Source organism: Macaca thibetana, chromosome 9, assembly GCF_024542745.1.
Source record: "Macaca thibetana thibetana isolate TM-01 chromosome 9, ASM2454274v1, whole genome shotgun sequence".
Lineage (NCBI taxonomy): Eukaryota > Metazoa > Chordata > Mammalia > Primates > Cercopithecidae > Macaca > Macaca thibetana.
Genome location: NC_065586.1, coordinates 17,084,927 through 17,111,680, shown reverse-complemented (window position 1 = coordinate 17,111,680; position 26,754 = coordinate 17,084,927). Strand labels below are relative to the sequence as shown.

The 26,754-nt window shown below is 36.7% G+C and overlaps 1 protein-coding gene across 4 annotated transcripts in view; it reads left to right on the top strand.

Annotated features, from left to right (window-relative positions):
• TRDMT1 (tRNA aspartic acid methyltransferase 1) overlaps positions 1 to 26,062 on the top strand; it is a 687,969-nt gene extending 661,907 nt beyond the window's left edge. For 2 of the 4 annotated variants that reach the window (XM_050805403.1, XM_050805404.1), the window contains 9 exons: positions 2,437 to 2,513; positions 6,210 to 6,281; positions 6,901 to 6,966; positions 8,037 to 8,106; positions 9,178 to 9,261; positions 10,625 to 10,968; positions 13,842 to 13,899; positions 14,939 to 15,068; positions 19,948 to 26,062. In XM_050805403.1, coding sequence (XP_050661360.1) covers positions 2,437 to 2,513; positions 6,210 to 6,281; positions 6,901 to 6,966; positions 8,037 to 8,106; positions 9,178 to 9,261; positions 10,625 to 10,968; positions 13,842 to 13,899; positions 14,939 to 15,068; positions 19,948 to 20,048 — 1,002 coding nt within the window. In that variant the 3' untranslated portion in view covers positions 20,049 to 26,062. The remainder of the gene's footprint in view (positions 1 to 2,436; positions 2,514 to 6,209; positions 6,282 to 6,900; positions 6,967 to 8,036; positions 8,107 to 9,177; positions 9,262 to 10,624; positions 10,969 to 13,841; positions 13,900 to 14,938; positions 15,069 to 19,947) is intronic. The other 2 variants (XM_050805405.1, XM_050805406.1) reach the window with 2 other exon arrangements.
• Positions 26,063 to 26,754: the final 692 nt, after the last annotated feature.

Below are 26,754 nucleotides of genomic sequence, written 5' to 3'. Positions count from 1 at the left end.
CTAAAGTTCAAATGAAAATTAAGTTTAAGAATAGCCAGGAAACTTTCTGAGAAAATAAGCAAGAAGGCAGGCAGAGGGACATATACACCTGCCAGTCAACACGGGATGAACAATGTTAGCACACTGACCTGATCTAATATTGTCTGAAAGCAAAAGTGTTTTCCTTAACTTGTATAGTCATATAATGTAAAAAGTCAATTTCCATTGGCTTTAAAATATTTAGTCATTAAAGATAACCTGTGTATTTCCATGACTGCTTTATTTAATCCAAATACATTTTCATTGACCTAGAATACCAGGTTAAATAAGTTGTGAATGGTTCAATTTAGTGATGAATTTTTGCCTAATTGCCTTATTAGTTGGCCTACACTATTAAAAAATCACTATTTTCAAAAAATGATCATCATCACTGGCCATCAGAGAAATGCAAATCAAAACCACAATGAGATACCATCTCACACCAGTTAGAATGGCGATCATTAAAAAGTCAGGAAACAACGGGTGCTGGAGAGGACGTGGAGAAACAGGAACACTTTTACACTGTTGGTGGGACTGTAAACTAGTTAAACCATTGTGAAAAACAGTGTGACGATTCCTCAAGGATCTAGAACTAGAAATACCATTTGACCCAGCCATCCCATTACTGAGCACATACCCAAAGGATTATAAATCATGCTGTCATAAAGACACATACACACGTATGTTTCTTGCGGCACTATTCACAATAGCAAAGACTTGGAACCAACTCAAATGTCCATCAATGATAGACTGGATTAAGAAAATGTGGCACATACACACCATGGAATACTGTGCAGCCATAAAAAAGGATGAGTTCATGTCCTTTGCAGGAACATGGATGAAGCTGGAAACGATCATTCTGAGCAAACTATCACAAGGACAGAAAACCAAACACCGCATGTTCTTACTCATAGGTGGGAATTGAACAATGAGAACACTTGGACACAGGGTGGGGAACATCACACACTGGGTCCTGTCATGGGGTGGAGGGGTGGGGGAGGGATAGCATTAGGAGAAATACCTAATGTAAATGATGAGTTTTAATGGGTGCAGCACACCAACATGGCACATGTATACATATGTAACAAACCTGCATGTTGTGCACATGTACCCTAGAACTTAAAGTATGTATATATAAAAAAAGAATCTGTTAAAGCTGTAACTTTTTTAGTGGCTAGCTGTATTAGAGACATTGACTCTGTTTACTTCCTTTTGATTCTAGACATAGGATGCCACTGGAATAATTGCTATGAGAGATTGTTGTTTTATTTTTACTTTAGTTTTAGGAATTTAGCTGTTATCATTCCATGTCCAGTTGCTTATCATAATGGCCCTGTATATACAGGCTGTTGAACTTGAATGCGATGTGCTAATACCCTGCCCCGTGTGTTCTGGCTGACTGCTCAGTATAGAATTTTCAGATTGCTTTCCTTAGCACTGCGGAGTCGAGAAGTGCTTTAGGAAATTTTCAAAATCTAATTTTGATTTCATTTTCACAGATGTATCTGTAATTATTTAAAATCCTATGATCAAAAACTGATAAGACATGCACATTCAAACTGTTAATACAATGGAGACAACTGACATGTTCCCACGTTAACTCACTCTTTACAGAATTCAGAGTAAAGCTTTTCCTGCTTTATTCATGTGCTTGAACTTCTTAGAAGTGGGTTATAATTAGGAAGGTTTTGATTCTGGACTGATTTCTTTAAGTTTCTAGCTAAAGATGTGCACTGAGAGTGCTTAATGTGAGTTGGCAAACCCCTGACGTGTGCTTCCCTGTGTTTGTCTTCTGAGATATAGAAAGGGAGCAAACATAGCACAGTTCTCAGCTAGTTAGCCCATTAGGAATTCTTTTGATTCATCTTGTCAACAATCATTTGAAGTTCATTGCACACAACTGCAAATATTTGTGGCTATCTGAGAATTAGGCCCTTTTCCATTTGATAATATATTAACAGATGTATATGAAAGGGATGGTGACTGGTCTGCATATCACATTTGCTAAATAAAGAACATTATTGACAGGTAGGTATTTAAAAATTTCCTAGACCCCATCCCCATGAAAATTGTCAATTATAAAATAAGGTTCTCCATGTTTTACTCCAGAAAACAGCAGTGATACACTTGAGGCGTGATACAGGCCAGATGTGCTTAGGATCCAGGAAACAATTGTTCCAGCTCTGGGCTGGTGCTGGGAACTTGGGGGAAGTCACTTAATTTCTTATAGCTTCAGTTTACTGCCCCACTTCCTTCACAGTATTGTTTTGAGAAGTTAGTTAACCAAAGTTGATTTGACAAGCATTGTATTATAAACTGTTTCAGTTTCTGATATATTTAGTTATAGTTAGTATTTTCCTTCTTCCCCATTCTATCCATGTTTTTATGTTTTTGTTCCCCCAAATGTTCATTCCTCAGGGCATTACACTCGAAGAGTTTGACAGATTATCTTTTGATATGATTTTAATGAGCCCTCCATGCCAGCCATTCACAAGGTACGTGTCATAAATATTTCAATGTTGTATTGGTCCATTTCGATGCTGCTGATAAAGACATACCTGAGACTAGGCAATTTACAAAAAAAGAGGTTTCCTAGACTTACAGTTCCATGTGGCTAGGGAAACCTCACAATCATGGCGGAAGGCAAGGAGGAACAAGTCATAGGCAGCAGGTAAAGGGAGAGAGGTTGTGCAGGGAAACTGCCCTTTATAGAACCATCAGATCTCATGAGACTTATTCACTGTCACAAGAACAGCACAGCAGAGACCTGCCCCCACGATTCAGTTACCTCCCACCAGGTCCCTCCCACAACATGTGGAAATTCATGATGAGATTTGGATGGGGACACAGCCAAACCATATCAAGTGTTGAGAAAGTGCTTTTGAAGGACTTACTAAATCAAAGCATACCATAGTGTCAAGCATGGACACTTTGAAGTTTATTAGCTGCATTTCATAGTTTGGAAATTTTTTCATAAATCTTCTTATCTACTTATGTTTGTATGTATTTATTTTTAAATAATAATTATTGGGACAGGGTCTTGCTCTGTCACCCAGGCTGCAGTACAGTAGCATGATCACAGCTCCCTGCAGCCTTAATCTCCCAGGTTCAAGCAATCCTTCTGCCTCAGCCTTCTGAGTAGCTGGGACTAAAGGTATACACTGCCATGCCCAGCTAATTTTTAAATTTTTTGTAGAGATGGCATCTCATTATGTTGCCATGGCTGGCCTGAAAGCCCCGGGCTCAAGCTATCCTCCCACCTCGACCTCCCAATGTACTGGGATTACAGGCGGAGCCACCGTGCCCAGCCCCCATTCATATTTATAATTAAGCATTAATCACAAAGGAAATAGCAATTGCTACCAGATGAGCAAATTAATGTGGTCAAAAGTAGATATGCAATACTGTAGGATACCTCTTTTATACTTACCTAAGACACAATGTTTATTTCCAGCCCAAATTACCTTAATTCATTTAAACTAATGAGCATTCAAGAGTATCTTTCTAATACTGATTAAGCAAAGTAAATTTCTGCAATAAATATTCAAGTCCTAAATTGCTTAATTGTACAATTTAAAAGCTAGTTAAGCATGCACTTGTGAACTTTACATTTCTTAAAATTCATATGTACATTGAATAATTCTGACTTTTCATAGCAACATTATAATCTCTTCATTAAAAAAATTATATATATGTGTGTGTATGTATAAATATTTGGCTATATGTTTCAGGAAATTATATCTTCAACCAAATCTTGACTAATTCATCTTCATTTAGATATTTTTAATAAGAGTCTTTTGAATTATTTTAAATGATAATAGCAGTAGTAATCCTCTAAGTGTCTTACGCAGAGGATGTCATTTAATTTAACAAGCTTATGGGGTAGCCATTGCTGTTATAATGATTTTACAGATGAGAAACTGGGGCATAGAAAGGTTAGTTTTCTCAAGGATATACAATTAAAGAATGTCAGAGCCAAGATTTGTCAATCATTTTATATATTCCATGATTTTAAGTAGAATATCATATGTAATAAGCAGTCTAATTCAATGAATGAATATTCTAATGCTAAATTTCCATCTAGGTTTGGATTTATTTAAACAATTCTCTAGGAAATGAATTCCCCAAGGATTTATTGTTCACCTACAAGCCAGGCATTATTATTATTATTATTATTTTTTTTTTTTTTTTTGAGATGGAGTCTCGCTCTGTCACCCAGGCTGGAGTGCAGTGGCGGGATCTCAGCTCACTGCAAGCTCTGCCTCCTGGGTTCCTGCCATTCTCCTGCCTCAGCCTCCCGAGTAGCTGGGACTATAGGCGCCCGCCACCTCGCCCGGCTAGTTTTTTGTATTTTTTAGTAGAGGTGGGGTTTCACCGTGTTAGCCAGGATGGTCTCGATCTCCCAACCTTGTGATCCGCCCGTCTCGGCCTCCCAAAGTGCTGGGATTACAGGCTTGAGCCACCGCGCCTGGCCAGGCATTATTTTTGATGCTGTAGTTCCTGTCTTTTGGGAGCTTATAGTCTAATGGGAATGGCTGACAAATAATTATCTTATAATGTTATCTTAAATTATCTTATAAGTTATATAATAAAAGAATGCTGAAAGTGTCACAGGAGTTCAGAGGAGAAAAGGGCTTGCTGCATACCAAGAGAAGGGAATTCTTTCAGAGGTGATGTCTGAATTGTGTCTGGAAGTAGATTAGGAGTTTATCAGAGCAGACAGAGGCCATTCCATCTCAGGGTGGCTCTAGTGGAGTACGAGAGTGTGAGAGTGTGGCCTGCGGAGTACAGTGAGCAGGTTATACACAGCAGAATGCAGCTCCAACTCTGTGAAGCCTCAGGTAATACTGCAGAGGGCCCCGTAGCTTTCCTACTCCCATCTCTCCCTTGTCTTAGCACAGCTCCAGCTGCTGATAGCAGGAGTAACTGATTCTGTAGTCCTCATGTGAAAGTCTGACAGGAAAGGACAGAATAAGAACTGAAGATTTCTGAGAAGTCTGTTCACATCCAGTCTAATCCCATAGCTGAACCTCAGGTCCACTGATGGTTTTGGTCCTGCCATCAGGTGTGAGGAAACTGACTGACGATGCCAAGTAACTTATTTAAGACTCTGAAGATAAATAGGATGCTTTTGAACCCTGGTCCTCTGTTCCTGCTGCTCAGGCTCAATTCAAGTCTTCATTTCTGCTTTATCTTTGGTCATGTTGTGAATCTTATTTGTAGGATCTACTTGCTAGCCCAAATACTGCCTGTTTACATGACTCGTTTTGACCCTAGTTACTCTAACCTCCTGCTTAGAGAATCTAGCCTTCAGCTTAAGTCTCTCCTATTTACTTTGGACAAAATTGTGTTAGTTTTACCTACTGCTTTGATTGTCTTAGATTGGCCACCAGTGCCATTAGCTTCAGGTTGCTACTCCATTCAGCAGCTCATTCATCTGAACTCTCGTTATACCACCAAGGGCAGAGCAAAAAGTATAGTCAGCCAGCATATGTGTGTGTGTTTTCTAAACAAAGTGATTTTAAGAGAACAGTTGGTTTTATTCTGCATTGACTTCTTGTTCTTTTTTGATTAATATAAGTCATGTGTCATATTGTTTTATAAAGATAAATTTTAAGTGTACTTGTTAGGTATGTAAGGATTTTTTTTCTTTTCAACCTCTGCCTTCCAGGTTCAAGCAATTCTTGTGCCTCAGCCTCCTGAGTAGGTGGGATTACAGGCGTGCCCCACCACGCCTGGCTAATTTTTGCATTTTTGGTAGAGATGGAGTTTTGCCATGTTGGCCAGGCTGGTCTGGAACTCCCGGGCTCAAGTGTTCTGCCCACCTCAGCCTTCCGAAGTGCTGGGATTACAGCTGTGAGCCACCACACTCGGCCTAATTTTTGTATTTTTAGTAGAGACAGTATTTCACCATGTCAGCCAGTCTTGTCCCAAACTCCTGACCTCAAGTGATTCACCTGCCTCACCTCCCAAAGTGCTGGGATTACAGGTGTGATCCACTGCGCCTGGACCCCTTTTTTCTTTTTAAATGAATAAATGTATTTTTTTCTCTGTAACAACAAAGATGACCCTATTTTTTGTGAGGACCAACTTATTTTTATTATCTGTTTTGACTTAAAAAGTGATTTGACATCTTTTTATCAGATTATTGATAAACTTTTTTTGTGCGTGTGGTTTTTTTACCCCTTTAGGATTGGCCGGCAGGGTGATATGACTGATTCAAGGACGAATAGCTTCTTATATATTCTCAATATTCTCCCAAGGTAAAAAGTTTGGTTCCTGTACAAGCTTACCCTTAATTTGAAACTCCAGGTCTGGAAGAATGTGATGTTTGTCATTTTATAGAGTATAGCCATTTATACATGCTGCCTTGAGATATTGTGCATGTCATTTATCTTCTCCTACCATGACTAATAGAATAACTGCAAATGTTTCACAATTCCACGCTTGCCACCACAGTGAGTGACAGGGAATCACAGCCTAATAGCTAGCTTCTACTGCCTCTGTTCATAGTGTTGATGCAAATGGTGCTAATGTTAGTGAATGCTGTTACCCATGGCCTAGAAATAAGTGCAAACCCTTAAAGCCACCCTTCTATATGAGTAGCAGCCCTTTCAGCTGTCACCACAGAGGCTCTGTGTGAACCCATGTTTGAGATCAACTCCAATGGAAATTAACATTTTAAATGTTAACTTTATCAAGTGTGCCATGTTTAAGGGAAAAATGAATAAAATATAAGTTGTCTCCAGCCTTATAAAATTCCATTTTAAAAATAGTTCAGAAAATTACTTACCTCATATTTCCCACAGTAATGATTTTCTTTACTTTTTCTTCTTAGTAATGAGATATTTAGAATTCCATTTGTTTGTGTTTTTTTTTTAGATTACAAAAATTACCAAAGTATATTCTTTTGGAAAATGTTAAAGGTTTTGAAGTATCTTCTACAAGGTAAAAAAAATGTGTTTGTCTTGCATACATCTTGGACTTGGTATATCTTATAGTAGGAACTGTTGTGAAATAAAAATCTTAAAAACCAGTGCATACATTCTGACATTTTATATGTTAAATTCATCAGTGTTGATTTTGACTAATAATATAAAGTATTACAAAGTTTTGTTCAACTGATTCTCTTCTCTTTTGATGTTTTCGAATTTTTCTGGAGTAAGTGGTTAGTAAGAATGGCATTTCTCAATTTTAGCCATTTATATTGGTGCTTATTTCTGTGTAAGTGGAAACGTTTTCAGTAAGAATTGGTCCTGTTGGCAAGTATTTTCTGCCCTACAGCTGGATGCAGGAAGAATCCCTGTGTTGGGATTCTTTCAGATGGTGGCTCAGCTGGAGAGAAAGCATCACCCCAGTCCTTGCGTCAGCTGCTGTCTGTAACAGTGCTCCCATCTGACTGGCTACCTTGAAGAAGATAGAGTTCTAGTTCCCATGGCAGATTGATCATCACTAGATTAGCAATTCTAACTTTCATCAATTTGGATAATTTATCTGGCAGCTCTATTTATTTGTAATAAAGAATTATCTATATCTTTTGATTCAATATTATTTCTCAGGTGCTGAACTTAGTAAAAACGTAGGTCATTATCTTTCTAATCAAGTGAAGTTACAGTTTTCACTTAAAATGAGGTTTTGTGGACCGGGTGCGGTGGCTCACACCTGTAATCCCAGCACTTTGGGAGGCCGAAGCTGGTGGATCATGAGGTCAGGAGTTCAAGACCAGCCTGGCCAAGATGGCGAAACCCTGTCTCTACTAAAAATACAAAAAGATTAGCCAGGTGTGGTGGTGGGCGCCTGTAATCCTAGCTACTCAGGAGACTAAGGCAGAGAATTGCTTGAACCCGGCAGGCGGAGGATGCGGTGAGCCGAGATTGTGCCACTGTACTCCAGCCTGGGTGACAGAGTGAGACTCTGTCTCAAAAAAAAAAAAAAAAAAAGAGTTTTTGTGTACATTATTTAAATAAGAACCACCTTTCCAAGTAACAAATGAAAGCTTTTTTTTTTCTTCTTTTCAGAGACCTCTTGATACAAACAATAGAAAATTGTGGCTTTCAGTACCAAGAGTTTCTATTATCTCCAACCTCTGTAGGTACCACAGTTATAAATGCTTACATAAATTATAATTTAAAGGCTTTTTTTCTCAAAGGAAATTTGATTCAATAAGCAGAATGGCTTTATTTTGGATAATATTATAGGTAAACTCTGAAAATAGTTTAGATTATGGGTCTTCCTTCCCAAAGAGTTGAGTGCATGCATATAAATTCATTCACACATATTTCATGAAAAAAATTATATAGCTTGAAAGAGAGACTATATTTTTCTTTTAGAGAGCAAAGGATAGCATATTTTAAAATATGTCAAGTTTGGTATTTCCAAACTCGGTGTTAATAATGTTAATAATTAATAATGTTAATGTTTCAAAATAATCCAAAATAGAAAACAAAACAAACATGTAGTAACTTCCTAATTACTGCTTTGGGGACATAACATTAAGTTGAAAACACTGCTTCCATTTCATGGGTAAGAAATTTAAATAATTGATCATAATAAGACAAGTTATTTGACAGATTTGAATTTTGCAAGTGTTGCTGTCAGCTTTTTATTGTTCTTGTTAGTTTCTTGTGATCTTTAGTCATATTATATTGTTCTTTGCCCAGAAATTAATAGAAAACCCATTATAAAAATTCAAGATACAAGCTGTGGAAATTGGCAACATATTTGATTTCTTTAAATTTATTTCATATTTATTGCCTTTTAGTTTGTAAAGCATAGTGAATCATCCTTTTTAACAAAATGAGGTAATAAATAGCCAAGAATAGCTATATTTGAATTTTTAAATTATTACTATATTATCAATAATGAATGTAAAAATATCTATAGTATGTCTTAGCTGGGAAATATAAAATGGAAGTGACTTGTAGATATATTTGTCAGCTTCAATCTTTAACTCATTCAAATAAAAGTACAAAGTAGCAGCTTAATAGTTTAGAATATACTACAATGGAGTCTTCTACAAATCCGTAGCAAATTTTGCTCTGGTAGAAGCTAAGTGTAGACTCGTATGAGTTTTTTGTTGTTGTTGTTTAACTTGTTGCTAAAGTTAGTACCGCTCTCTTTAATTTTCTAGAGTAACTAACTGCTTTGCTTTGCTTACAGCTTGGCATTCCAAATTCAAGGCTACGGTATTTTCTTATTGCAAAGCTTCAGTCTGAACCATTACCTTTTCAAGCCCCTGGTCAGGTATTATTATTGGAATTTTATTATGAGTGTTATGACTTATTTATTGTAAATATATATTAGTCTGCTAATTTATTTTCAAGAAATACTTTGTGTAAGTGTCTCTGTGTCCTATGGAATCTAAAGTATAGACCATGCCCTAGGTCCCTCTTCAAGGCCATTTTCCTCTTGCCACTTTTATTGGTTTAAACAAAACAAAAACAAAACAGAACAAATTTTCTTTTCCTCATTGGAAAACAAATGAGTTAAAAAACTTATCATTAGTATTGTGATCTTCCTTCCCCCATAAGTTCCCTTTTGACTGTTGACTGTTTTGCATTTATCATTTTATCTTTCTCATAGAAGCCATTGGTGACTTTTGATAAAATTTAATATTTTATCTTAAAAGTGGCTTACAAGTATTTTAACACATTGGTTGCATTTTCTTTAAAGCCAATGCTATTTAGCTTAATTGATTAAAATATAGTAATGATTAGTACAAGCTAGAATAAAATGCTCAATTGCTACAGATAGAATCTTTAATTATGTCAGCAGTTTTACATGCTTAGGTCAAAAAACAGGGATGGATAACTGAGTTTCGGCGTTTCAGTGAAACTCTTCTTAACTTTCATAGGAAAGGACACAAAAGTCATGTCTACTAATAAGGGATTGGTAGTGTCACCTCAATCCCCTTATCACATAATACTAATATTGCTCCCTTTCCATAGTGGCCAATTCCAAATGTAGAGTTAATGCACCTTATACATTGTATTAAGTTAATATTAATTTTATACATTGACTTCAAAGACTTCATCATTAAAAATTCCTGGAACGGTTTTCCTTTTACAAAATAGGACTTTATACATGGTTATATGTTTTGCAGAAGCAAGTTTTTCCCATGGGACTCATGAGTAGAAATAACCTTTCACAGTGAAAAGCGCTTTTCTTTTTTTAATTGCTAGTTTTCCTTTAGATCATAGCTATGTTTCGGTTTTTCCTTTTTAATGAAGGAGTATGGCAAAACTTGATCCAAAACACGTTTTCTGGAAATATTAGTGTTGCTTTCTAAACTTCTTTTCCAAATAGGATACAAGTATGATTTATCTATATTCAGTACACTTTCTATTACTTTATTGAATGTTTTTATTAATAAATACTGTAAACACTAATCCATGAAATAAATCATCTGTAGCCTGATGACAATATAGCTGTATGATTAATAACTTGTAATAACTTGTGCAAATACAAGTAAACCACAATTTCTGTCTTTTAATGGCAACCCCATAAAGACTAATGAGGTTTTTTTCATAATGTTGACTGGACATTATTAATTTCTCTTATTTTTAATGAAACTTTTGACAATTTGTTTATTTTTATGTAATGCCAGGTACTGATGCAGTTCCCCAAAATTGAATCTGTACATCCACAAAAATATACAATGGATGTAGAAAATAAAATTCAAGAAAAGAACATTGAACCAAATATTAGCTTTGATAGCAGCACACAGGGTTCTGGAAAAGATGCCATTCTTTTTAAGCTTGAAACTGCAGAAGAAATTCACAGGAAAAATCAACAAGATAGTGATCTCTCTGTGAAAATGCTAAAAGATTTTCTTGAAGATGACACTGACATGAACCAGTATCTTTTACCACCAAAGTCATTGCTGCGATATGCTCTTCTATTGGACATTGTTCAGCCCACTTGTAGAAGGTCCGTGTGCTTTACCAAAGGGTAGGTTTTAAAGATCTATTCATCCTGTATCCAAAATAACCAGGTTTTTAAAAGCTATTGTTTCTTTAAGTTCTTCTAAAAACAAGGAGCATTTTATAAAATGTTTTTGCTAGAATGATGTATTTTCCCTTAATTGCCTGCTTCATGTTCCAATAGAACACAAGTAAAAATTCCGTTTGGCAGAACATTATGTGCACCACCCACAAAAGTGCTCATAAAAGACAATGTCATTTGTTTGGTGACTTTCATAGGAGCTTAAATACCCATAGTGGAAACATGGTTTCTGTAGACTATTACTTGCTAATTCTTTTTTTTTTTTTTTTTTTTTTGAGTCGGAGTCTCACTCTGCTGCCCAGGCTGGAGTGCAGTGGCGCCATCTCTGCTCACTGCAAGCTCTGCCTCCCGGGTTCACGCCATTCCCCTGCCTCAGCCTCCTGAGTAGCTGGGACTACAGCTACCACCTCGCCCGGCTAATTTTTTGTATTTTCAGTAGAGATGGGGTGCTAATTCTTTGGCACTTCTGTGGTACATCGTATCTCAAAAGAATTGTGTTCACTCTTATGATCAATGTATAATAAGAAATTAAATTTTAATCTAAAGAAGTAATATTGAGTCATCTGGAGAATATTAGAGTAACTTTTAAATTTAAATTTTATTCAGGTTTTTACATAAGTGATATATGCCCATGGTTCCCCAAAAGATAACTAAGATTGTAAGACTCCATTCCATTTCTATCTCTTTACCATTCAGTTCTTCTCCCCACATACAACCAATGATATCAGTTTACTGTATAATCTTCCAGAGGTATTGTATCTGAAAGTGTATTTAAATATCCATCTATATTTATCCCCCTTTTTAAGTAAATGGCAGGATACTATATATATGCCCCTTTTTTCACTGCACAATATAAATAGAATATTATCGCATATCAGTACTTAAAGGACTTTCTGTTTTCATTGTATAGGTATATTATATAATTTACTGGTTACCTATTCATGAACATTTAGAGGGCTTCCTTTGGGTTATTTCTTGAACATTTAATACATTTCTCACTAATTTTTTTAAACCTAGAAAGGGGAAAATTAGAGCTTTTTAAGAAAAATTTTGGCTGGGCATGGTGGCTCATGCCTGTAATCTCAACACTTTGGGAGGCTGAGGCAGATAGATCACCTGAGGTCAGGAGTTTGAGACTAGCCTGGCCATCATGGTGAAACCCTGTCTCTACTAAAACTACAAAAATTAGCCAGGCATGGTGGTGGGCGCTTGCAATCCCAGCTACTTGGGAGACTGAGGCAGGAGAATCGCTTGAATCTGGGGGGCAATGGTTGCAGTGAGCTGAGATCACACCACTGCACTACAGCCTGGATGACAGAGTGAGACTCTGTCTCAAACAAAAAGAAAAATTTTGCCAAGGATCTCTGTCTCTGCTTTCTGAATGCTACTCAACCTCATTTGATAGGTAGTTGTATGATTTGTCAATTCAGGGTTTCTGTTCTTACCTTCTAGCTAGCTATTAATATCTTGTATGATATCCTGTACCCCAATATAACCATACCAGACTCATTCTGACTTTATTATACTCTGCCCTTGTACTTCAGGGGAAAGAGTTTATTGCTTTCCATTACCTTGAAAGACTTCACTGGGCTGTTGTCAATTACCAAGTTCAATAGGTTCTGTTTAGGACTCTCATAAAGTAAGACTTAGCAATTTTGTAATAAACAACCTTGAAATTCTTTTCTAATTATACAGATGACATAAAAGAAGGCTGATTGTAAAATTTATTTTGGTATAGATACACTATGTGTATATACACACATATTTATATGTGTAATATATATGAAAAAGACAGTTTGAAAAAAATTGTTTTTTTCCTGGTTTGACTTTTTCCCTCTAATTCTTATTTTAAACTGTTTTATTTGTAAAAAAGAAATAATGCTAAAATGTTGAACGGCCAGCTTGGCAATAATCTTAGAGAAAGACATACTGCTAATGACTTGCATTTCTGAAGTGTTTTATATTTTCTGTGTAGTTTTTTTATATAATGGTCTAAGTGATCATAAAATCGTACTGTGTTAAATGACAAGCAGACATAGGCTCAGTGGCACTGTGTTTGCCATGGTGTTAGAGGGCAGGGTGGTGGGTTCCTGAGAGGAAATGATGGTTCAGGCATGATGAAAATGGCAGCAATTTCTTTTCACCTATACAGCATTTGGGTTAATGTGGCAGGGGAGCCACTATTGAATTATATTTGAATATAAAGTGCATCCTTTCCAGTGGTGAACATTCAAGATGGGACAATTAATACAAAGAAATAACAACTTATAGTTCATAATTCAGTGGTGTCTATTCAACTAAAAAAACTGTGCCATGTTTCATTTCTGAGACATTTATTATTTATTATTATCATTTACTTTTTGAGACAGAGTCTCACTCTGTTGCCCAGGCTGGAGTGCAGCAGCGTGATCTTGGCTCACTGCAACCTCTGCCTTCCAGGTTTAAGAGATTCTCCTACCTCAGTCTCCTGAGTAGCTGGGATTACAGGCACTTACCACCATGCCTGGGATTTCACCATGTTGGCCAGGCTGACCTCAAACTCCTGACCTCAGGTGGTCCACCAGCCTCGGCCTCCCAAAGTGCTGAGATTACAGGCATTAGCCATTGTGCCTGGCCCATTTCTGAGACATTTAAATGGAACTATCTTATGTCTTTTACCTAGTAATTTTTTACCTACAAATGATATTTATGTGACATTATTCCAGATATTTCAGAAGGATGTAACTGTGTAGATTGATTAATTCATTCAATAAATATTTAAGAAATATAGCATTAACACATACATCAGGTGCTGCATAATAGTTGTGTTGATTTTTCAGATATGGAAGCTACATAGAAGGGACAGGGTCTGTGTTACAGACTGCAGAGGATGTGCAGGTACTACGCATGTTTTAAAACTAAAACACTTTAAAACTTTTAACTAAAATTGTATAATACTTTGAGAACATTAAAATAATTTTATGCATCCAACTGGCCATCAATATATATTTTATTCATTCATATGGATATTCATATATATATTTTATTACTGTTGAATAAATCTTTTTCTTGTTGCTCTACATGAGTATATGCACAAGGAATGTTTTATGTTTTTCTTTTTCTTATTTTTACCTTCTGCTTTTCTTTTATTCCATAAATAGTAAGTTGAAATTCAGCCTACAATAGTTAATGTTCTCTAAAATGTTGTACAAACATCTTAATATTGGAGCCCTCCTTTGCAGTACACACTATAAACTTCCTTTTAAGGAAAAAAAAAATCTTAGCAATGTGCTTTATGAATACTTTAGTTGTTAACTCTTCATGTTGTCATGGTTGAATACAAGTCTAATATATAGCAAGTTTTATATTTTTTTGAATACTTTTAAAGTGAGATCACATTATCTTTTATACTGATTCAAACTTTTAACTAATAAAATTTACCCATGGTAAAAATTCTGTTATAGGCAAATGAATGTCTGGATTGAAGAAATTATATTTGCTTAATGTATTTAATCATTTTAAGGAAGTATCTTGATGAAACCAAGTATAAAAATGAAAGTTTTAATGATTCTCCTGTTTTATTGTAAAATCGACTTGGTTGTTTTATCAAGCTTCTTTTGCATTTTTTACTATATTTCTTTTATATTGTCATTTATTGTTTATACTCTTATGATTTTATTTTAAGGGCTCAAAAATGACAGACACCCTGAAAAATATCCTGATCTGTTGAATGTTAACCTTTTTTTCTTTTCAAAGTTTACATTGCCCTTATCGAGCCAGTATGTAGTCTATTGCACAGAGCCAATTTGCCCTGTGCACTTTGCCGCTGTGTGTTAGAGCAGACTGTATGTCCATCGAGTTTAAACTGTCTCACAGCAGAAGATCTTAAATCTAATTGCACATTACTTTTTTAGTTATCTTGGGTATTTTCTTACAGATTGAGAATATCTACAAATCCCTTACCAAGTTGTCACAAGAAGAACAGATAACAAAGCTGTTAATGCTTAAACTGCGATATTTCACTCCTAAAGAAATAGCAAATCTCCTTGGATTTCCTCCAGAGTTCGGTATGTGGGATACATGCAGAATTCAGCTTTCATGTATTAAAACTCTCAAAAATCTTTAGGGACTTGTGTGTCTAGGACTTGCCTCAACAAACGGGCTCAAGAAACCTCTTTCCTTTCCTGATCATGCCTTTATGGCATCTTTCTGCCCTCTTTCCCCTCATAACTGCCTCATTCGGTTCTTCCCTGATTCATTCTCCCTCTCACTAGCTCCACTAGTGGGCCACAGAGGTTGGCATGGCTAGAAGGGTCACATTGGCAACTCCTCACCTCTTTCCACAGATGGCTGTGCATAGCATCCCCTTTCCAGCTTATTTTCTTTTTCAGAGGTTCTCTCCTAATCACCCCACAGTAGAGCTTGTGAAAGAATGCTTTCGATCACCTTTTTAAAAAAATTAAAAGGCAGTTGAGGGATTATTTTGGAAGGGTGGGGGATGTATTGGTATTTATTCTCCTCAGATACCCCTGTTTCAGCTGTGTGGCTCTATCCTTCCCTACAAGGGGTAGGTGGAGAAAGAGGAGGTGGAGAGGCTGTCTAGGAAGGAGCTTTCATAATGGAATGAAAGGGGGACTCAGAAGATGAAATTGACACAGGAGATGAATTGACACAGAATTGAAAGTTTGGGGATCTACAGCAAGGAATCTCAAGAACAAGTGGGAAGATTTAGTTGTAGAGTCAGAAAGTCAAAGACCTAACTTCATTGGCAGTCCAGGAAGTCCAGGGATTGGTGCTCTGAAGAGGTTGTACACACTGCTTTGGCCTTCTCAGAGATGCCCCAGCCCATCTCCCTGATCCCACCACCAGGGCCAGTGCTCTCAGCTCTAAGGAGGCTGTGGGTTTCTCAGGCCTGGGGTGGGCATGCTCCCAGTACCTGGCTGATGGACTGGGAGAAAGATTGACCTCCCTAGCATGCTTCCCTGGCTAGAGAAGGAGGAAGTGTGCTTTTGAGGACTGTGATTGAGAGTTCGAATGCAGAAAAGTCAAACTTTGTTAAGTCCAATACTTTTATAATATTAATATGGCACTATTCCTAAAATAAATAACAGGTTTAATAGATCATGTTTCAAATTCTAAATAAGGGATTTAAGCTGAGGTTTTGGAACACAACTGTTTTGTACATAGGGAACAAACTGCCAATGTAATTTGACTACCCTCTTGGTAACTGGTTCTCTGAGTGTAGTCGTGGCAACCAGGTTTATTTTGTACTCCCTGCCTCTTTCTTGGTGATCTCATTTTTGTCCCAAATATCCTGGGGAGTGTTGTTTAAGAGAAACACAAACTTTCCTTGTCGTAGTTTATGTCACAAAATGAGTGAGAGCATTACAAAACAAATAAAGACCTGAGAATTAGACTCAAGAATTCTCATTCCTAGTCTGCTTTCCTAGCTACTATTTTTTTTTCCTTTTTTCAGATAAGCAATTAGACATACTGTTGAAGAGAGAAAAGAGATTAACTATCTAATTAAAACGAATTCCTCAGCTTTATTCCAGTGGTTTTTTGTTTTCAAAGGGCCATAGTCACTTTGGTAATACTGAACCTTGCTAAGGAGTACAGAGCCCAGAGTCAGACTGAGTGATTTCATATCCCAGCCCCACCTTAACCGTTCCCTTCTTTAGTTTACTTGTCTGTAAAATGAGGATAATCATAACTCCTACTTCATAGGGTTATTATGATAGTTATATGAGTTAATGTATACAGAATTCTTATATAATATCTGAGACATAATGTAAAATTTGTTTTAGATTTCATTTTTAGAATGAGCCATTTATTTACTTTTGTAATATTTATTTCATAAATATTTTTCTCATTGTTTTAAAATTTTAAGTGGGTAAAATAGAATTTTTCAAAACTCTCTGAATTACATGTGTAGCACTTAGAAAAACAGCCTTTGAAGTTACTGAACCTCTTTTTGAGATACATGATATGTTTGTGGAATTGAGTTTACCCTGATGTCACCACTGAGCAGCACCGTGACACAACTGTCCCTGATGTGTGTTTCCAACATTATTGACTCTGGGTCCAAAAATGGGCATTGTTTGAGCTGTTTGTCTACTGGCAATGATGGATCTGCAATGAACGCTGTGTCCTGGTTCTGTGACACCTGGTGGTGTGTGTTCTACAGTAGTAGGCTTTTGAAGAAAAACACTAACCTGCCCTTATGGGTGAAAGCTGATATCTTGACCTTGTCCATTCTATATTTCTTTGTTTTTGGGGATTATTATTGTTATTTTTAATGTATCTAAGTTTTTAAAAAGTTGTCTTTTAACTTAAAAAATTATGTCATGTTTTCCACAAGTTGTTAGGTTGGTGCAAAAGTAATTTGCCGTTACTTTCAGTGGCAAAAAGTGCAATTACCTTTGTGCCAACCTAACAGTTTAGATTTAAAGAAATATGCACCGATGCAGACACATACACACGCACACACACATAGATATAATTTGTACAAATCTTACTTGTTTGTTTTCAAACCTTTCTTTCCTTCTGATGTAATTGTAATATTGCAAAAGGTCGTCTCTGGGATAGTCTAAAAGCCTGTTTGTAGGTACATTTATACCTTTGGCTACTTTGAAGTAAATAAGTTTAGATAAGGAATGTGCTTACCTAAGATATTATCTTTAGAATAGAAACTTTATGATCATGTTTAATTGCAACAGTAATTGCTGTTATTTTATTGCAGTTAATAAAATGTCAAGTGTCGATGAAGCAATTTTATTGTAACTAATTCTACCTTCCTGTCCTCACAAGTATATGAAATTTTGCTATCTTTTTTTTTTTTTTTTTTTGAGACGGAGTCTCGCTCTGTTACCCAGGTTAGAGAGTGGCGTGATCTTGGCTCACTGCCAGCTCCACCTCCCAGGTTCACGCCATTCTCCTGCCTCAGCCTCCTGAGTAGCTGGGACTACAGGCGCCCACCACCACCACGCCCAGCTAATTTTTTGTATTTTTAGCAGAGACGGGGTTTCACCGTGTTCGCCAGGATGGTCTCGATCTCTTGACCTCATGATCTGCCCGCCTCAGCCTCCCAAAGTGCTGGGATTACAGGTGTGAGCCACCGCGCCTGGCCAAAATTTTGCTATTCTTAATACTCCTAATTTTAAAAAAAATTTTCCTAAGTTATTTTTCCTTTATTTCTTTGCTTTGCCAGAGTATGCTGAATGTGAAATCCTGACATTATAACTAACATTATAGTGCACACTCTTGTACATGGACAGTCTTTCATGCTGATATTTGCAAAGCCTTCTTCCAGCGTATGAGGGATCCATGGGCCTTTTTGTTTTAAGAAAGGAGTATAGCAAATGGAAGTCCAACATGAGAAAGGCAATTTGTGGAAGCAGAGTGTAAAAACAACCGTGGGGGACTCGTATCCAGAATATGTAAAGGACTCTTACAATTCAACAATTATAAAAAGAGAAATCCAATTTTAAAATGGGCAAGGATTTGAGTCAATATTTCTCCAAAAAGGATAGATAAATGGCCAATAAGCACATTAAAAATATGTTACTTAGTTATTAGGGAAATGTAAATCAAATCACAATATGATATTATTTCATACTCATTAGGATGGCTAAAATAGAAAAGACAAACAATAATAGTACTGATGAAGATGTGGAGATATTGGAACCCTCATACACTGCTGGATGTGAATGTAAAATGGTGCAGCTGCTTTGAAGAACATCTAACGGTTCCTCAAACATTAAACATAGACTTACTGTGTGACCCAGCAATTTCACCCCTATGTATATATCCAAGAGAATTGAAAATATATGTCTATACAAAAACATACGCGAATGTTCATAACAGCATTATTGTCAACAGCCAAAAAAGTAGAAACAATCCAAATGTCTTTGAATGAATGAATGAAAAAATGAAATGTGGTAAATCTATACAATAGAATATTATTCACCCACAACAAGGAATGAGGTGTTAGTACATGCTATGACATGAATGAACCTTTAAAACATGTTCAGTGAGGCCGGGCGCGGTGGCTCAAGCCTGTAATCCCAGCACTTTGGGAGGCCGAGACGGGCGGATCACGAGGTCAGGAGATCGAGACCATCCTGGCTAACCCGGTGAAACCCCGTCTCTACTAAAAAATACAAAAAACTAGCCGGGCGTGGTGGCGGGCGCCTGTAGTCCCAGCTACTCAGGAGGCTGAGGCAGGAGAATGGCGTAAACCTGGGAGGCGGAGCTTGCAGTGAGCTGAGATCCGTCCACTGCACTCCAGCCTGGGTGACAGAGCGAGACTCCGTCTCAAAAAAAAAAAAAAAAAAAAACATGTTCAGTGAAAGAAACCAGACACAAAAAACAACATATTTTAAGGCTCAATTCATATGAAACAGAAAGTAGATTAATGGTTGGGGGCATGGAGGTAATAGGGAGTGACTGCTAATAGGTACTAAATATTTTTTTGAAGTAATGAAAATATTCTGGAATTAGACAATGGAGATGTTTGAAAAACTCAGTGACTATACTAACAACCTCTTAATCGTACACTTTAAGTGTGTGATTTTTATGCTATGCAAATTATATCCATAAAATGATTATTAAATCAAAGAAAGAACTGTGAAATAATGGCAGCCATAGCTTTTTTAAAAGTGCACTAATACGTGGATTTCTCTGAGTTCTGTGGATATTTTATGTGTACGTGTGTGTGTGCTGAGCATAACATATAATGTGATATGTTGCTATCTCACTGTGTAGGCAGTATAATGTTATAGAATATTTTTGGCTCCAAATTCTCTTTTGTTAATAAAACTTCATGGAGACCTTAGTGATTTATTTATGAAATGACCGCTGTGCCCTTACTAAAGGATACATCCTTTCATCTCTGGAAATTGTGATTACAAATGATTTCTTTAAATTGTTCTTTGTCTTTTCTAGGATTTCCTGAGAAGATAACAGTGAAACAGCGTTATCGCCTACTTGGAAATAGTCTCAACGTGCATGTAGTAGCTAAACTAATCAAAATCCTATGTGAATAATTTCGAAATAACTGTGAAAGATGGTCATATGATATTCCTTCATTTTTGGAGAGTAATTCTGAAATTCTATTTTGGACTAATTCTGGTGGAATTTAGCTAAATTATTTTAATCTGTCTTTAATAAGAAATTTGGATTTTATAAAAAAATCCACTTGTTTCTTCAAATTTATATTACTGTATTTTATAAAATACAAACTATTGGTATGCTTTATGGAGAGTATATTTGCATATGAAACTGGTAAATATATATGTGAAATATTCTTTTTAAAATGATTTCATAAACAAATCAAGGAGCACTAGAATTTTAGTGTCTACATGAGTATCTTGTGCAGTGTCATAACAGGCATATTTTTATGTTAATTAAAGAAGTTTTTTATTTCTAATTTTAAAATAATGATTCTAATTCTAGCCCATTGAATGTTTTATTTAATTTCCAATCCTGTAAACACTTCTTTATTTCATCTAAACAAATGCATATGATACGTAAACCAAATTATCATTATTCAATTTATACAGCAGTCTGAAGATTATGTCAGGAAAAACAATCCTAAATGTTTGATTATCTCTCCATCAAGCGGTACAGAAAGTGTTGGTGCACATTATCTACATTTTCCTCAGTCTGTCTGAAGGACAAAACTCATTTTTCCTTCTTCATTTTGTATGTACTTTCCTTTAGTTTGCTATTATCAAATCTTGTTTTTGTCTTCTCAGCTTCTGAGTTGAATTTGCCTTTGCACGCTGAGGAATGTAGCATGGCATTAAGATTTCAGGGAGGAAGCTGCCCTCTGATCCCATGCCATATGACACTACTGCCCTTCCCCCAATTGTTCTTTATTGTGGCAACATACACTCTGAATTAACTTTTATGACTTTTAACTTTCTCTGTCTCTCTTCCTCAGTAGACCTCTTGGAATTAGGGTTTCTAATCAAACTAAGTCTTGTATCATAAATTCTGTGGTTTGTGATAAAAGCAAGTGACAAAGAGAAGAGAGATGAAAAGAAACAAGTCCAGAAATCGTATTACAAGATTTTAATTCAAATTTTTCTTCTTAAAAATCAACTATTTTGAGGTGGATAAATTGGAAGTTTGTGCGTTGCTTGTGGGAACGTAAAATGGTTCAGCTGCTGTTGGAAAACAGTATGGAGGTTTGTCACAAAATTCAACATAGAATTACCCTATGATTCAGCGATTCCACCTCTGGCTATAGACCCAAAAGAATTGAAAGCAGAGACTTGAACAGATATTTGTACACCAGTGTTTATAACACCATTATTCACAGTAGCCAAAAGGTAGAAGCAGCCCAAGTGTCCTCCCATTCACCCTTGAATGGTTGCATGAAATGTGTTCCGTGCATGCAGTGGAATGGTACCAACCTTCAACAGGAAGGAAATTCTGACATATGCGGTGACACAGATGAACCTTGAGTACCTTACGCGAAGTGAAATAAGCCACTCTGTGGGAAGGGAGAATGGGTAGTTAGTGCTTACTGGGTACAAAGTTTCTGTTTGGGGTCATGAGAAAGTTTTGGAGGTGGATGAGGAGGATGATTGCACAACAATGTGAATACTTAATGCCACTGCAACTGTATATTTAAAAATAGTTAAAATGATAAATTTTATATTATGTATATTTTACTGCAATTGAAAAAAATCATAGTCTATTACCAATTTTTCAGAACTCATAGATAAATATGAATATAGGGAAGCTATAAGCCAGCCCATATACAGAAATTATCACTATCTACATTTTTCATATGTGTTCAAAGACAGAGCCTATTAAAAGTCTCATAAATTTCAGTAAACAATCGGAAATTATTTTGGCACACTTTCATGTAGGTTCTCTTCACTGCTGAAAGATTCTAAATAAAATGGTTTAGAGTTTTACTGTAACTCTATGAATAATTATGCTATAATTATAGTATCCTACATTTGGTTGAGCAACATTATGCAAAATAAGTGTCAAGTTACTGTTCACCAACTATAAACACCTGAAAGGCCTGTAGAGACATTTGCTTACAAACTGGAAGACAGAAGGTAGCTTTGTGGAATTTTTAAATTATGGAAGTGTATTCACAGAAGACGGTGATTCTTGCCCTTAATTCATAATTGAAAATATACAGTAACAAGCATAAAATTCACATCTTAATGAAGATGTATCTACCAGTGTCATTCAATTAGCAGATGTATATGTATGCATAATTAATTTGGAAAATGTTATTTTATGGAATATCTGCTATATGCTTTTGGTAATAATGCTATATATAAAATTTGCACTGGAAATTCTTTTTCCTGATATTTGGACTTGTACGTTTATTCAGATATTGGAAAACATAGCTTCTCATTTTCAAGAGAATAATGTGTAATTCAATCTTCACCATACCTAACAGTAAACTGATTTTTCATTCCCCTTTTCCCATCATTCCTGCTCTTTTAAATGGCTTACCAGATAATTCTAAGGTATTTATTACCCTGCTTCATATTTTTAGTATGTCTTCAGGATCCAAAACTAATTCTAAAAGATGATCAGATCATTTAATGTAAACAAAATGAGTCATAATTGGAAAATGATTTTGAAGAGGTGGGTAGTCATTATAGGAGGGGTCAGAGCCTGACAATCCTCAGTGGCAGGCAAGAAAGAGGAATGACAGCATCACCTTCATAGAGGACCCTGGACATGGTGTTCTGGCTATTAAATCAGACCTGCACCACGGGCACTGCCCTGTGCCTGGAAAGGTGAGAAAATGCCTCCAACCTTCAGCCAACTTTTCTTCCTCAAAAAGTAGAGCCTTCTACAGAGGCAAAAATGGTAGTTGAAATTGTGAACAGTGAGGGTCCGCACAGCACTTTTTTAGAAGTTTGAGGGTAAACTGTTGCTTGAAATGATCCAACTTTTCAAAGAGGTAAAGTTATTTAGTAGAGAGGCTTTTAAGTTGCCCTGAAAAGCTGTTTTGCTACCATGTGGGATGTAAAGTTGGATGGAGTTAGAGGTGAGTGCAGGCAATTCAACGCATTGGTAGGGGTGGAATTCCTCAGCAGAAATCACCATCTGGGTTTTGCTCCCATCTCAACCTAGTTCAGGTCTAGAGTAATTAAGTTGGAGACTTCTGAGGAGAGAGAAATGAACTAAAGATAAATAAAACTGATTTAATTTTAGCTATAGCAGAACAGAACAAAGAAGCAACCACCTTTCATCTAACATCAAGCACCTACTAAAGGATGCATTCTGCAGGCCAACTGTGTCCGCATCCAAACCAAAGTCACTGTGGTTGCTCTTTTGCTTTAATAAGAGTTTAGAAACAAGACGTTTCTAAATAAGCCAAGATAACACAATAAGGACCAAGTTTTAATCCCACATATACAAAAAGATTAAAGTGAGTTTTCCTGAATTGCTTATGTTATGAACAGAAGGTTACCTTGTCATAATTTGGCCTTCGGCTTGAAATTCTGATTCTTTTAGGCCACCAGTTATGACACTGACTTAGTAATAGCTTTGGACTTTGAAATTGAGTGAGGGTCATATAGCGTCAGCAGTTTTCTTGTAGCCTGTGATTGCACTGAGATATAATTTTTAAAGACGTGGCCTTTGGACCTCTGTCTACTAGTTAATCTCTCCCATCTACCATTCAAATGTGCTATATACAACTATCATATCAACTTCTTAGCAAGCACTTTTCTGGTCCTCCATCACACCCAGCGAGATGTCTAGTTATGCCTTTCATTTGAGAGTTTCCCCTTTTTTTTTTTTTTTTTTTTTTTTTTTGAGATGGAGTCTCACTCTGTTGCCCAGGCTGGAGTGCAGTGGTGTGATCTCAGCTCACTGCAACCTCCCCCTCCTGGGTTAAAGTGATTTTCCTGCCTCAGCCTCCTTAGTAGCTGGGATTACAGGTGCGTGCCACCACACCTAGCTAATTTTTGTATTAGTAGAGATGAGGTTTCACCATGTTGGCCAGGCTGGTCTCAAACACCTGACCTCAAGTTAATCCACCCACCTTGGCTTCCCAAAGTGCTGGGTATTACAGGCATGAGCCACCATGCCCAGCCTCCCTTTGCATATCTTTTAAAAAGGTATTAAGCATCTTGCACATGTTCTTTGGTTTCAGTTTGCATGAGTCAACCTGTCTGCATCATTTTCCCTTTCACTATTTCTTGTCTTTGATGGTAAAATTTTAAAGCTTCAATTTAAAAAAAAAAAAGTCTTTTTTGTTGTTGTTTCTATCTTCCGTTTCCTTCTTTAGACTGTCTAGGAACATTTTAAGGTACTCATGCTCTTCAAAATCTTACACAATCAAGATCCAAACTCCATCACCATTTGTGTCTTAGCTTGTGAATTTCTTTCTTTTTAAATAAAGTTGTTCAACAAATATGAGCATGTGCAACGAGCTGTTTTGGCTTTGTATTCCCCAAGTTCTCATATAAATTGGCTTTATATTTACCATAGATTCTGAGTCTTGCTTTCCGCCACATCCAGCACTTACTGAAGTCTCCCTCAAGTACACCACACTTGACTCCTAAAGCTTCCAAAATCTCATTTTTCCTATAAATATGAGACTGGAAATTTTCACAAAAACTAGAAGATAGGAATTGAGTTCTCCCATAGAAGAACTCTCCTCTGAATAACCCTAGGGTTTTTCACTTCTTTGCTTGTACCTAAGCATGGCTTCAGTGTTTACTTCAAATATTTGCTGTGTATTTTGTTTGCATTTTGATTTCTGTTTTTGTCAGGACAGATTGAAATTATAAGAGTGTACACAGAGAACATGTTTGTTTAGCTAAATTAGCACTATAATCAGATGAGATCACCTAGAGGGTCAGAGGATGAGAGTGAAAGAGAGAAAGAGAAAGAGAAGAGCAGAGGCTTGGAGCTGACTTATCTGAAGATTCAATCCTCAGGTCTCTTTCTACCCTTCACTTTTCAAGACACTTTTCTCAGAGATGCTCACCCTTTCCTACAACTTCAGCCATTTTGCCAGTGACACCCAGATGACTCTAAATCTGCTGTTTTCCTAAGCCCTATTCTAGAATCTTCATGCTGGTACATTTTTAACTTGGATATCTTGCTATTAAAGTTGTATCAAATTTGCATCAAATTTAGCATGTTTGCAGCCTCAGCACTCTCCATTCTATAGTCAGTTCCACTTTAATATTTATGGTACGGTTAGTCTCCAGATCTTCCAAGTTCAAGCCTCATAACCAAAGATCGTCTTCACCTTCCTTCTCACTCTGCATTCCATTGGTCAGCTTCTGTTAAAACAGCCTTCCTAAGGCAGGCCTTCTCTGAACCATCATCTATTTTTAGGAAATCTTATAAAAAGTCACTGAGATTTAAGAACACCCACACATATATTTGCAATCATATTTGTGTGGTTGGTTAAACATGTCAACATTTAACAGATTTGAGCCTTCTAAATTTAATCTAGCATGAATGTCGTTTTTACTAAAATATTTGCTATTTTACTCACTTAGCTGGTTCCTTACACAAGTCCAGTTAAATTTCACATATGGAAAAATGATTGAAAACACCTAATGGAATGCGATACTCCTTGTGTAGTAGAAATGAGTTGAGTTTCATATTTGAGAGCCGATCCTATGAATGAATAGACAATAAACTGAATAGTTGTTATGATCTGGGTTTTAAAAATGGAAAATGTTTCATGTTTTACAGAATGTAAATGTCCACAAGGGCAGAGATTGTTAAGACATTTTTTCCCCCAGTGACTTAAAACAGTACTGGCACGTAGTAAGCACTCAATAAATATTTGTTGAATGAGTGAATATAGGAACCATACTGGAATCGATATTGAAGCTACATAGAAAGCATCACACTGCAGAGTTCAAACAGTGTCTTTAAGTTGTTCTCTTTAAAACTATATAATTTGTCTGTTACTGCCACTTCTTCTGTGCCCAGAGGAACAGCCAAAGTTACTCAAGTCCGGAAGACAAGATTTAAAAATAATTCTGGGGTAGGCTTTTGGCTTTTGGAAAGTAGTGCAAATAAAATTTTTTGAAATACTGTATTCTGACTTCTGGTCTTGACAAGAGAGTGTAGATTTATTTCTCCCTGCTTCTCCCTGAAAAGTACAGTTATAAACTCTGGGTAAGTATAATTATAAAATAATGCAAGAGGAATCAGAAGGAGAATTCTGAAAGGCGGGAACAGGAAGACACACTGGCGAGGGACCCCAAGACTAGAGGAACAACATGGTTCCAAGACATCTGACCCCTCACCCAACAGAGGAAGGTTACCCAGGCTTGGTGTTTCCCGACCTACAACCTAACAACAGAAGGCAGCCCAGAGAGGCTCATTCCTGCAGAAGAGGGAACTGAAGTCTAGTCAGTAATACCAGATGAGTCTGGCTCTACCAGCACGGGGGATATATCAGGAACCCCACTGACAAACATCCAGACCTGAGACTTGTATATTGTGCTGAGAGATGAGCACCCAGGGGCCTCTGGCCAAAAGCATCCAACCCAGGAAGATTTTTTTGTTACCCTGAGCCAGAGACTCCCTTCTCCCAGAGGTACCATGGGACCCGGCTTGGGGGAAAATCCTTCTTTCCCTAAAGTAGCATCATGAAGGACCATTCGGGAGCCCCAGCAGCACCAGATAAACCAAGCAGACCAAAATAACACTGCAAAGGCTTTAAAAACTAAATTACCGTTGGAGTCATAGCCCACAAAAACTAAGCCAGGGCTTGCATGCTAAACA